The 13,366-nt window shown below is 37.8% G+C and overlaps 1 protein-coding gene across 4 annotated transcripts in view; it reads left to right on the plus strand.

Moving 5' to 3' along the window:
- lrch4 (leucine-rich repeats and calponin homology (CH) domain containing 4) overlaps positions 1 to 13,366 on the plus strand; it is a 48,777-nt gene that overhangs the window by 4,140 nt on the left and 31,271 nt on the right. For all 4 annotated transcript variants that reach the window (XM_061960050.2, XM_061960052.2, XM_061960049.2 and 1 more), the window contains exon 2: positions 12,900 to 13,044. In XM_061960050.2, coding sequence (XP_061816034.2) covers positions 12,900 to 13,044 — 145 coding nt within the window. The remainder of the gene's footprint in view (positions 1 to 12,899; positions 13,045 to 13,366) is intronic.

A 13,366-nucleotide genomic window follows, 5' to 3' on the forward strand; every position in this document is an offset into this window, starting at 1 on the left:
GGCTGCAGCACCCCCCGCGACCCTGAACGGAACAAGCGGTAGAAAATGGATGGATGGATGTTAAGAAGGCTTAATATAATGAGAACAAAGCAGAACTGTTGACCATAGTCATGAATAAAAACAAAGAATTGTCTTAAAATGTATGTATACAATGTTGATGGTCAGCATTTATTAGAAAAAAGTAATAATGTTGATGGCAAGCAAAACATGTTTTGTTTATTTCAACTATGTTCCCTAAAATAAGCATTGAGGCTAGAAAGTGTGTTTTATCTGATTACATGATTGATCGGACAAAATAATCAATAATCGATAGATAACTCTATTATTAATGCCCTAATTCACATTGCGCCAGCTTCGTACACAACACTGTGAAAGATCTGCTACAGTGTTCATGTTTTGTACGGTTTGTTTGTCGTTGAACTTGTACATCCGTCTTTGTGCTCGTATCGGGATGAGAGCCCAGAAGTGTTTATGATAAAACCAACCCAACCCCCTCGCTCCCCTTCTGGCAACTTCCTAGCTCCAGGAAGGTCAAAGGTTCGTACACATTCGCACAAAGAAGGCTTGCTTCTTTCCCAGAGTGCTAGAAGCCAACAAAGCTTGGGTCTTGTATACTCAGCGCACCCTCTGGACCTGCAAGTGTGTGTGTGTTATTAGTGTAGTAGTTTGTCTTTGATAAGGATATGTGCAGCCCACCCTCAGGTCAATGAATCTCTCGACGGATTTGCCATGGATATCTAAATACAGTATCTCTCAGAGATGGTGGCAGCCAAAGTGCAATATTGTCTGTTTATTTTGTTGGATAAGAAGCTGCCCCCTTCATAGTAACGCAAATACAATGTTCTGATATTATTACCAGCATAAATCGAAGGAAGGATCAAACTTCAAAGTTTGTTTAGTAGCATGCCAAAATTGAATTCTCAGTACATGACTTCGAAGTTAATATGAATAGCTTCTTAGGGATGTGAGAAATGAAAGAATGACCTCATAGTGTACCGCACAATGTACAACCTGTGAAAATATTTGGACATTTCTAGTCCTCAACTTTGTCAAAACTTGCACCCTGTATGTGGCGCATGTGCCATTGTTTTCCTGACAAATACATCACATGGTGTCGCTGTTCTTAAAGTTCGACCACATAAGTAGGACTGACTTTAAATGTCTCAGACACATCAGTTTGCCTTATAAAACACCTGCTGTAACTAGGGATGGGTAACGAAATCAAATTTTTATCGCTACCGATAAGTCTGTTGGTACTACCGGGTAATGATCCACGTAAAATCAAACGGTGCCATTTTTCTATACTTTTTGTCTCGTCAGGTTGCAGACTCTGCATAAGCTCAATTACTTGGCCAGGAAACAAGCAGTCAAGTTATTCTTATTTAAGGATGGAAATTAATTTATGTTATGCAGTAATTATTATTGAAATATTATTGGACTAAATTACTGTTTTAAAATACAGGTTTTCTGCGGGGCATTAAAAAGCATTAAAAGTCATTAAATTGATTTGACAAAAAATAAGGCCTTAAATGGCATTAAAAAACATTAAATACAAGGTCCAGAGGCATTAAACAATGTAATATACAATTGTAGGACTGGGCCAATAGTGAATATGTCAAACTAGGCTGCACGATTATGGGCAAAATAATAATCCCGATTATTTTCGTCAATATTGAAATCACGATTATTGATCACAATTATTTATTGTAGTTAAAAATATTTTATTGCACTGTCTTTTTTAAACGCACAGTATGTGAACTTTAATTTCTAAATTAATCTATAAAATAATTAATTAATAATGAAATAAAATCCAACTAACTCAAACATGCCATCGCAGAGTGCGATCATAAAGTGCAAACAAGCATTACAATTTTTATTAAAAAGCATTAAATTCGATTTGCTCATAATACCTGTAGAAACCCTGAAGCAGCACATTTGTTATACTTTATTTAATTTATTCAGTCCTGCACTTTAATTCCCAAAAACTTCCATACTGTCGAAGTGACTTTTCTTGTTTTATCTACAATTTCTTCGCTCCTGCAGAAAATCAACAAGATAGCGCAACCAAACTTAATAGTTGATACTGTTCCGTGATTGGCAGTTTATTGTGTCCCTTCCATTTCTCACTGAGCACTTCTTGCTTTGCTAGACCACAAGTGCCAATGTTCATGCAATCAACCATGCTTAATTATTTCCGGTTTCTTCTGACCCCCAAAAAATTTATAAATATATTGTACGTTTTATCGGACACATTTTTTGTTGATATCTATTGTCTATTGCAATATAGATATCGTTTTATCAGCCTAAGTACAGGACTTACAGTATAAACACTTTGTAGGTCTCAACAAAAAAGACCCAACACATTCAGCTTAAAGGGGGACTGCACTTTTTGGGGGGGAATTTTGCCTATCATTCACAATCCTAATGAAAGACAAGAAGAAATATATATATATTTTTTTTTTCAGTCTCGCATATAAAAATTGTCTTGTTCTAGGTGGCTAGCAATGCAGCCAATGGGAGCAATCAATTCTACCTCTAAATCACTTTGAAAATGCATTCAAAATCCGCAAACAATATTTCATTTACGTTCTGTAACCAGTATGTGTTGTTAAAAGGAAAGGCCATGTAACACAGTGGTAAAAATGCCCCGGTGCCAACTTTTTTGCAAAGTGTTGCTGCCATTAAATTCTAAGTTAATTATTATTTGCAAAAATAATTAAGTTTCTCAGTTCGAACAATAAAAATATTGTCTTTGCAGTCAGTATATTCAATTGAATATAAGTTGAAAAGGATTTGCAAATCATTGTATTCTGTTTTTATTTACGATTTACACGACGTGCCAACTTCACTGGTTTCGGGATTTGTGTGTGTGTGTGTGTGTATATATATATATATATATATATATATATATTTATATTTATATTTGCAGTGTGTATATAAAATGTTGATGGAGGGTTGTAGACGGTGACTCCCATTAGCCGCATCTTCCAAGCGTTTATTATTTTTAAAATCCTAAAAAAAAGAAGACGTGTTCTTGTCTCTCATAATGATTGTGAACGATAGGCAAAATTAAAAAAAAGAAAAAAAGAGTTCAGTTCCCCTTTAATGGCATATACAACTTCCTGACTAAGGCAACACACTGTAGTCTAGTTTAATGCTATCTAACATCTTGGAATTGCAACTACATGCAAAGTCTTCTATATATTACAGTACAGTACTTTCAAATAAGACACAAAAGTGTCAGAAAACAAGATAACTAGACAGCGCAACTCATTGTTAAATAAATACAATTGAGATTGTTTAAAAAATATATTATTTATGGTGGATTGGGAGGGAAAAGCCGATCCCAGCTGCACTTGGGCATAAGTGATCAAAGTCACGGTCATGTTTTTAAAAAGCGGTTTATACTTTTCTGATCGTCTTACAGCCTGGACGAGTCGCCACCTCATTATTATGCATTATTAGGCAGCCTACATACTCATACACATATATATGGCAGCATATACACATTTTTTCAGGGATATAAATCACGCATGACAGCCTGCTTTGCTGTTCTGCAGCTTTTCTTGTGGCACAAACTATTCTTTATCCTCTTCGTGTGTTGCTGCAATTTTTTTTTACTGAGTTTAGTTTACGTTTTTTTTTTTAATTTCTCTCCCAATCACACAAACATGCTTCTACTAAGGCTGCAACTAACGATTAATTTGATAATCGATTAATCTGTCGATTATTACTTCGATTAATCAATTAATAATCGGATAAAAGAGACAAACTACATTTCTATCCTTTCCAGTATTTTATTGGAAAAAAACAGCATACTGGCGCCATGTTCTTTCAACTTGCCAAATAAAACAAGGAAAATGTTACAAAAATGCACACTTTTGACACCCCTGCTAAAGATAATAAAAAATTTAATCTGATAAATCTATCGATAAAAAGCAGAGCCTGACGACGCATGCGCGTTTATCACAGCTCTTTCGCTCTCTCCCTCTCTCCCCCTCCCTCACGAATGCTGCTGTGCGCACAATTTGTTGTGTTCTTAACCTTCTTAACCCTGAACGTACATTGAAAATACACGCAACCCTAACTCAAAATGCCGGACGTTTGAGGCATTTAAGAAACACCGCCCGACAGCCCCGCAAAGGAGGACATGTCCGGTGAAAAGAGGACGTATGGTCAGGACCTAGCCCGGTCGCTGCTAGCATGCTAGCAGCGACCGGGCTACGATAGACTGACCATACGTCCTCTTTTCACCAGACATGTCCTCTTTTGCGGAGCTGTCAGAGCGGAGTTTCTTAAATGCCTCAAATGTCTGGCATTTTGAGAATTGTTTACACAACGTGCAGTACGCTACTTAATATGTCCGTGTGAAAACTCGTTCGGCACACCTCCGCACCGAAACGAAACCCCCGTACCGAAACGGTTCGATACAAATACACGTACCGTTACACCCCTATTATTTTGATTATTGTTTCTCAGCTGTTTGTAAATGTTGCAGTTCATAAATAAAGGTAAAAAAAACAAAACAAAACAAAAAAAACTGTAGCCTCAGCGCATGCGCATAGCATAGATCCAACAAATCGATGACGAAATTAATCACCAACTATTTTTATAATCGATTTTAATCGATTTAATCGATTAGTTGTTGCAGCCCTAGCTTCTACTATAACGTACTGTTTCCATATCGATTATTTCAGCAGCTGTGTTTCAAGTGATTCACAGACACGTCGTAGGGTAGTACAAGCCCCCTGATAAAAGGCAGAAGCCGATATTTGTCCATCCATCCATCCATTTTCTACCGCTTATTCCCTTCGGGGTCGCGAGGGGCGCTGGAGCCTATCTCAGTCAAAAGGCCAAATATCGGCGCCAATATTCGGGCCGGCAGATAATTGGTCAATCCCTACTACCGGGTATACATGCGTTTTTAAAAAGCTGGTTTAGAGCCAATACATGCAATAATTCTTAATTGTAAAACTACTGAATAACTGTAGCTGTGAATGGTTGTGTCCGCTATATGTGATATCCGTCTCGCTCTGACCCAGAGTTCAAAGTTCAAATCTGTATCTTAGCATTCTAACATTAGCTACACAAAGCTTAGCAACATTAGCCGTGTGTGTCTTCCTGTGTGTATGCACGTGAGCCTATCATGTGGGGAAAAAATCCTTCTCAGTTGTTAACATCTGTTGTGTCATTAGACTTGCGTGCGTACATGTTGAGTGCCCAACCACCCCACGCAAGCCCAGACCAGCCCAGCCCCTCTTGCTTTATTTCCTCCTGGCTGCGGATGTGGGCTCACTGTTCACTCAAGTCTTTACTTCTGCTTTGTCTTGTCTTCACTGTCTGCATTTCTCACTGCAGGAAGCCGTGAACACTAATATTTTGCTGTAAATACATGATTTGTATTCCATCTTAGTGCATGGTTGTCATGCTGGTCACAGTGTTGTTACTCGACTTCATGTTGTTTGAATATTGAAACAAAAACCAAGCCATACCATTATAGTGCTTGTGGTTGACTTGCCGTCAGGAACACAACCAAAAAAGTACCTGCTTTGCGTGAAATTGTCATGTTTTTATGCCATTTTTTAGTTCTTCAGTTAACTATATGCAGGTCAGTGTGGATGATTCAGAGCATGATTCATGTGTAGGGGTGGTGGTTTAGCATTGAAAGTATTTTCGAGCCCCATGGCAGCTGGTGCAAAGGGGTACTCCCTCTCCAGTCCCATGGGAGGTAACCAGAGCGAATGCTGGGAGCACAAGAGCACACTTGACTGTTCATGCTCCAAGGCTTGATTCAAACACTCGGTCACCTGCACAGTCGGGCTCAAACTAACAATTACTTTGATAGTCGATTAGTTGACTAATCAGATAATAAAGCGTACCCATATTTAATATCTATAATTTTTCAATCTACTTTTTCCAAGTTATTTTAGGCATGTGCTCACGAACAACAAAGATGACTATTTCATTCATATTTATTTATACTGTAACTGTGCTGCTCATTCAGCTGTTACAACAATTAAAAAGACTAATAAATTGTTGTCCATTTAAAATAAAGGAAAGGCTAGGTGCTAAAAAAAACCCAATTAACCTTGTTTATGTACTTAAAACAAACAGTATAATGGCAGCAATGAAAACAACAAAACACAAAATCTAACTTTCTCAAAGAGAAAAGCATTTTGTGATGTTTAAAAAGCTGCACACTGGTGTAACGACTATTGATATAACTCTTGGCAGTTTTAGCACTCTAATAGACTCAATTTGTATAATTCTATATACCGTATTTTTCGGAGTATAAGTCGCACCGGAATATAAGTCGCACCTGCCGAAAATACATAATAAAAAAGGAAAAAAACAAATATAAGTCGCAAACTATGAAAAAAACTGCGACTTATAGTCCGAAAAATGCGGTAATTAATAGATTGTATATGTAATCTTTATGATACCTCCGCATTGGTGACTGTCTATCTTTCTCTGTTTGTGTGTTCACGTGCTGTCGGTGTTTGTTAAAGTGCCTTTTTGACGGCATTGCAAATACTCAATGTGTAGAATTATATATTTAATTAATTCTTAAAATGTTGGCTATTTAATGTAATGTATGCATTGGTGCCTGTCAGTCTCTCTTTGTGTGCGTGTGTGCTATTTAAAGTTATTTTTCATACAACTTTGTCTCACTGTTGTTAATTAGCTAGCAAGGTAGAAGCTAACAATTTTACCGAGATTGAGACCGCATCCTCTCTCCAAATGTCATGCCTCTGCTTTAAATGCTTGCGTATCACAGATGTACTGCCATAAAAACAAGGTCCACTTAGCAAAATGAGCAAGGTATTCATGTTTTTAACAAAAATGAGAAGAAATGTCTTCAAACTTTACATGTAGTTAATGCGAGTGGTGGTGTTGGCCGTTTCCGCCCATAAAAACACAGTTATGACGTCATGACAAATATAATTGTCAAAGACAAATTTTATTGTCGACATTTTTCTACAATGACGACTAATCGTTGCAGCCCTACTGCACAGACGCTCCTGCTGTGACCCAATAGAACCCTTTGAGGTTATGTAAATAATCTAATGGTTTGTGAGAAGGACTGACTGGTGAATATTGAAAAGCCAGGTTCTGTATGCCTTATTATGTAAATTGGCAGATCCTTGAACCTCCACACTGTTTGCTGTCCAGATGGCTCATTTAGCGGGGAAGTTCATGATGTAGCATTTTCAAACGGCCTCTGAAGGCACCTCTATCTAAGGTTGGATCCATTACTATTGGAACGTAGATGATTCAGAATTGATGGACAAACGTACCAAAATGCGTAACTAGCGTGGACACGCGGATCAAAAACACATATGATAATACACAATGTAATAAAAATGCATAATTGATAGGTGTGTAACGATTGATCGATATATCGATAGATGGACTAGTTGGCCTTCCAGAAGCTATATGTCGAGATAACATTGTTTTAAAAGCTAATGAATCAATTTTATCAATACTATAAAAGGAAACATTGGCTTTAAGAACAGCGGACATTTATATACAGCTGTTTTTACCCCTTTTTGAATTATTGTATACCGCAAATGTTCTGTGAAAAGATCCAAGATAGCGCTCTCCACAGGGCAATGTCACGGAGGCGTACGACTCAACCTCCTTTTACTTCTTTTCCTCAGCTTCTTGTCCAGAGCTTGAAGGACATACTCTGGAAAAAGTTTTTCATGATCAGGCGACCTTAATAAAGCCGAAAGAGCGCAGAAATGTCTAACCTTTGGACCCAGCTACGCTCAAGTCCTTCTCTGAGCTGGCATGCTATGCCAAACCGACAGACCGCTGCAGACGGGGTTATCAGACAACAAGTCGAAAGGAAAGTGCGGCAGACAGTGAGGAGATGACCATAGACTCTGGAGCATGGTTAGCGAAAGAAGGCTAACTCTTCCAGTTATCCATCCATCCATCCATTTTCTACCGCTTGTCCCTTTTTGGGGTCGCGGGGGGTGCTGGAGCCTATCTCAGCTGCAATCGGGCGGAAGGCGGGGTACACCCTGGACAAGTTATAGTACTGGCAAATGTTTAATATCTGGAAAATATGATGGACGGACTTCAACTTCAGCGGCAAGACTCGGATAGGAGGAACGGCTGCCCTTCTTAATAAACAAGCATGGTACACAGACAGTAATATGATTTCAAACTCCTGCTCTGAATGTGGAATATCTGACTTTGAAGTTAAGGCCATTTTATCTGCCCAGAGAACTGAAATATATTATTGTGAGTGTCATGTACACCCACCCACCCTCTAAGGAGGAGCCTGCACTCAAGGAAAATACACAAGAGGATCAATGGGCATGAAAATACGTACCTGCACTCTGCTATTTTTTTGTGATTTTAACCACTGTAATCTATGGTAATACTTTTGCAAGAAATAACAGGAATTTAGGAAACTTCACCTGCAGTGTCCAGTATTTATTTCAGTCACACTTGTTGAATTTTTGGCTAAAAAGATTCAACATTTTAACTCACTGAATTGTTTCGGATCGTATAGTTCTAAAAAAATAACGCCATTCCTGAATCATATCGGCAACTAGATGCTGATTTGAATTGAATCGTTGTTCAAACGAATCATTACACGCCTAAAAAATAATACATTTATAATTGAATCGTAGCCCCTGAATCGTAATCGAATCGTTAGACTATTTCCACGCCTACATCTAACACAGTGTTGTTTTCAGCATCACTTTGAAATCATTACTGTAGCTTTTTTTGTTGCAGTGAGAAGGTTCTTTAAAAAAGGATGTATTTGTCCGAGGCGTTCATTTTGTGAAAAACTATAACTTGAGATTAACCTGTGATTGTGGTCCCGTGTAATTGGGTCACAAGAAATATGAAAAGTGTACTAAATTGGCAAGGATGTCCATGAGTGCAGGCAGTCAAGCCCTGCAATGGATCATCAACAGTCTTCAATGTAATTGGTAGCCTTCAGTGATGTATGGTTGACATGAGGTTATTGTGCAGAAGACCGTAATTGCTTAAAGCTGCTTAGACTTTTTTTGAATAGCCTACAACGTGCACACTCGCTGTGGGACACCTTTTGAGCTTTAACAGTAAGATATACTAAAAGACTATCCCACTTATTGAAACTGACCTGATCTACAGTGAGAATGCACCATTTTGCAAAATATGTCAATTCCAATTTTCTTGCTTGGAATTGCACTTGTTGAGGATTAATTTGTTTTACAAACACAGGGCCACACGCTTTCATTTGAAAGAAGTCACACTATTTTCTATTATTATATTATTGTAAATATTTTTAACATCATTATTAGACTTCTCATTGTCTTATTCTGCTATAAAGAAACTTCTAATGGTCTTTCTGACATTCTTCATGGAAGGTCTCAAAAGGACAGTTTAATAGAAATAAATAAAAAGACAAAACAATCCATCAAGTCAGAAAAAATGTTGTGCTCATGCAACTCCACGATACAATCATACATGTAATAAAGGCAAGTCAAATTAAAAATAATTTAAAACTCCAATATGATGAATCATGGGAAGTGAGCAAGCAGTGTCGGCCGTCATGCTGAGTCTTCGAGTAAAATGGCGGCATTTGTTAAGCATATTTTGTTTAATTAGAAGTTTGAATTTGACTATTTAGAATTAGAACGTATGTGAAATAGTGAATTGAGATTTTGTGTGTGTGCACTCTTTATCTACAGTGTTCTCGGAATAGCCCTCTGTGCATAATGTAACATGACTATTTTACTACAGTACTTCATATCTAATACCTGCTACAATTACTTCACCGCATTCTTCTTTCGTTGTGTAGCCGTGTTTTCAGAGCCCGGACGTGTGCATGCGGTTGCCATGGCAATTTGTTATTTTTGCTGGTTTTACCATCTGCTCTGTACCTCACTTTTCACTGTGCTGCACTATTGAGTTGCAACTTGCAATCACATTTGTACAGACATTATCGCTGAGATACATTTCTTTTCCGCTGTTGATGCGTTCATAAACTGAGCTTTGCATGCAAACGTGCTGTCAGTGGGAGGGAAAGATGAGCAAGGAGCAGGAGGAGGTGAAAATTCACAGAGAGAGGCGAGAGTGTAGGAGGAGAGAAGGCCAAGTCAGAAGAGATTTCTCTGCCAAGGACATAACACACACCATCATCTGTTGTAAGAAGGGTCTTTGGCGTATTCATTTTACTCTTCTACTCTCAAATGCTTCTCTTTAATTTTAGCACTCTTTCTCTGTGTTGAATGCATGTCGCTCAGCTCGAGGTGCTTATTACAGACATGCGGCTTCTCTGTAGTTTCCCTGAGACGTTTCCATCTCGAATGACTGCTCAAGTGAAGATGATTGGTACCTCCTTGTGCTACTTGATGCCTTACTTGCTAGCAGAACAGTGTAAAAACATTTGATACGACCCGCAATTGTGAAACCGTCGAAGTAAAGCCTGTGGTTGCAAAATATTTGCTTGTGAGTTTCCAAAAACCTGTTTTCATCATTCATCAAGGGCCTCCTTTTTAAAAAAAACTAAACAAAACTGTGAATAGCCCTGCAACCTAACACAATTAAGAGATACTGAGAGCTTTGTTTCTTTTCAAGATACTGAGAGCTTTGTTTCTTTTCAATTGTATGATGTGACTCATATATTCCTTTAGTGCGATGAAATGTTTGTGATTCACCTTTGGCCGCACCCCAAGAAGTGATTTCATAGCAAGTGTTGTGTATTAGCCGTCTGCGAGTGTGAGTAGTGCATACTGGATCTATTACACTCTGGCTTTGGTAAACAGTGGAAAATACATGAACTGGATGTTCACCAGTATAAAGTTTTTCAAGAAAAAATTGGAAAAGGTGTTGCGTTGCTTGCTTAGGTTTATTTTCGTGTTGCCAACATAGGCAGATTATTATTTTAGCCTTTTAATCTTATAACGTCATGAACAACTAGCTGTAATTTCAAACTACTTTAATGTAGTCTGAGTAGAGCTGTCCTCTTGTATTGGACTTTGCATCATAGTGCTCGGTAAGGAATGTTGTCCTACTTTATGCAGCACTGCACAGCATTTTTATCCCTTGACCAGTGACCCACATAGAAATCAAAGGAAATGCAGGGCCAACAAAGACTGAGAAAGTACTTTTAAGTACTCTAGGCAGATGGACGGCGATTGTTAATGTCAATGTGTGAGGGGACCTGGTGGTGTATTATGAATGATACATAGTACAGTATCCAATAGTATCACTGTGTAACGGTGCGTAAAGAGGTCAGTATGTTTCAAGCTTGTATATGTCAGCACCATGACGATGTCAGCAACTTGTCAGTCTGCTGCTGTCATGCTGAATCACGGAAGGCTAATGCCAGTCCACGTGCTTCTTACATGACCCTTATAGTCTTTGTTGTCAGTGCTATAAGGATGTTTGGGAAGATGCGTAGAAGGGAATAACTGCCGACATACCGGTATTTCACTAAATAAGCGTTTGTCACGTGCAACTTTAAAAAACAGTGCATTTTTAATAAGAAACAGTTAAATTAATTCCCACATTTATTAAATTGATTGGAAATTTGTGCAAACCTGGAACACCTGAGCCCTACAATAAAGGAGCTTGTCTGATCTCTCGGTGCAGTCTACAAAATTTTTAGAATTGTCTGCATTTCTTTATTTACAATAAATATATTGATTATTGACATTGAGTAATTGATTTTATAATCGTCCATGTCCGAATTGAGATGAATTTGAAAATCGATTATTTCCCCGACCTAAACTGGAGCTCTTGAATTAAACGGGTGAGTGGGTCGATACAAATATTGACTGGAACAATACCATTCATAGTATCAGTATATTAATACTGCAGTGATTAGATAAAAAAAAAGTATTATCACAAAAGCGTATTTTGTTATTGTTTTTCAACTGAAGAAATAAGTCCTGTGTTTTTGTCTGACTATAATAGTGATCAAAACTGTAATCATTCAACGATCTTTAAAATTTTAAGTATCAGTCAGTATCAGCTTTTTAAAAAGTTTTAACCATTTTTATCAGCCTTTGTAACCTGTTTTGAAATGGTTCTATTATCATTTACATGCCAAATAATGTATTGTGATATATTTAGTTATCGAAGGAGGCTGCAATATTTATCCCAATATAGATTTTAGGCCATATCGCCCATCTCCTCATACACCCATCATCTGTATGTCGAGCTAAGACAGGTTTATAAAAAATGTTGACAATGTGTTACATGATCACAGTTTTTCTGCATTGGGTTTACTTTAGGTTTACTGTTCATTCACCTTCTTGTAAAAACGGGGACTACACATATTTGGTTGTCTCTTGTAACAATGGCAACTGAGACCAGAAGGCCTCTCCATCCCCCACGTAGACACCATTTCCACCCCCACCTTTTGTTAACGGTGCGCCCCTGCAGCTATGGGACACTGAAGATTGGGAGAGATCAGGATACACTGCCACTGTACTCTAGCCATCCATCCACTGTCCCTGTATTACATGAAACAAAATACATGCCAGGCTGCAGTGTTTATTTAATCCACAAGAAATGCTGCAAATACAAACTTTTCTTTCATTGCTTTATTAGTCTTTCGAGATCATATTTTCATGTCTTACGTTGTGCCATTCCATTCCAACAGGAGCTTTGTTAAAATAACTTCCTGCTACTGTGCAACGTACAAAAACAAATCAATAAACAGCTATCGGCCTGTCTGCCATTGACTGACGTTCGAGTCAGTAGAAGCTCAGTGCTAATGGTGCTTTTTGCAGCAGACATCTAGTCTAGTGAGTGCTTTTTGCTTGCTTGCTGCACTTATTACCAGTGTTTGGTGAGAGCATATGGTGAGCAGTTAAAGTGAAGTGTGGAAAGAGGATTTTTAAGCAAACCTGTAAAAATGTTCAATATGTGTTTTTTTCCAGATCTGTCCAAGAATCGTCTATGTGAGCTTCCAGAGGAGCTTGGTCAGTTCATTTCTTTAGAAACGCTGAGTCTCTACCACAATGGTATGCGTTCACTGTCCTCCTGCCTGGGCAACCTCCAGGCCCTTACCTACCTCAATCTCAGGTGAGAAAGATGCTCTTTGTTGCTACTGGGAATTTAATTATAAACAATATATATATATATATATATATATATATATATAACAGAGAATTTATAAGATTGAAAACAAAAGAAGCAGAAAATAAATATAAAAAATATAAAAACAAATTAACTCATATTATAAGGTCAAATAAGAGAGAGTATTATAAGAAATTACTAGATGATAATAAAAACAATATCAAAGGAATATGGAATTTATTAAACAGTATTATAAGAAACAGTACCTCTTCAATTAACTATCCAACGTATTTCACGAATGATGGTAAAGAAAATGATAATATGGAAG

This window comes from Nerophis lumbriciformis, linkage group LG05 (assembly GCF_033978685.3).
Source record: "Nerophis lumbriciformis linkage group LG05, RoL_Nlum_v2.1, whole genome shotgun sequence".
Lineage (NCBI taxonomy): Eukaryota > Metazoa > Chordata > Actinopteri > Syngnathiformes > Syngnathidae > Nerophis > Nerophis lumbriciformis.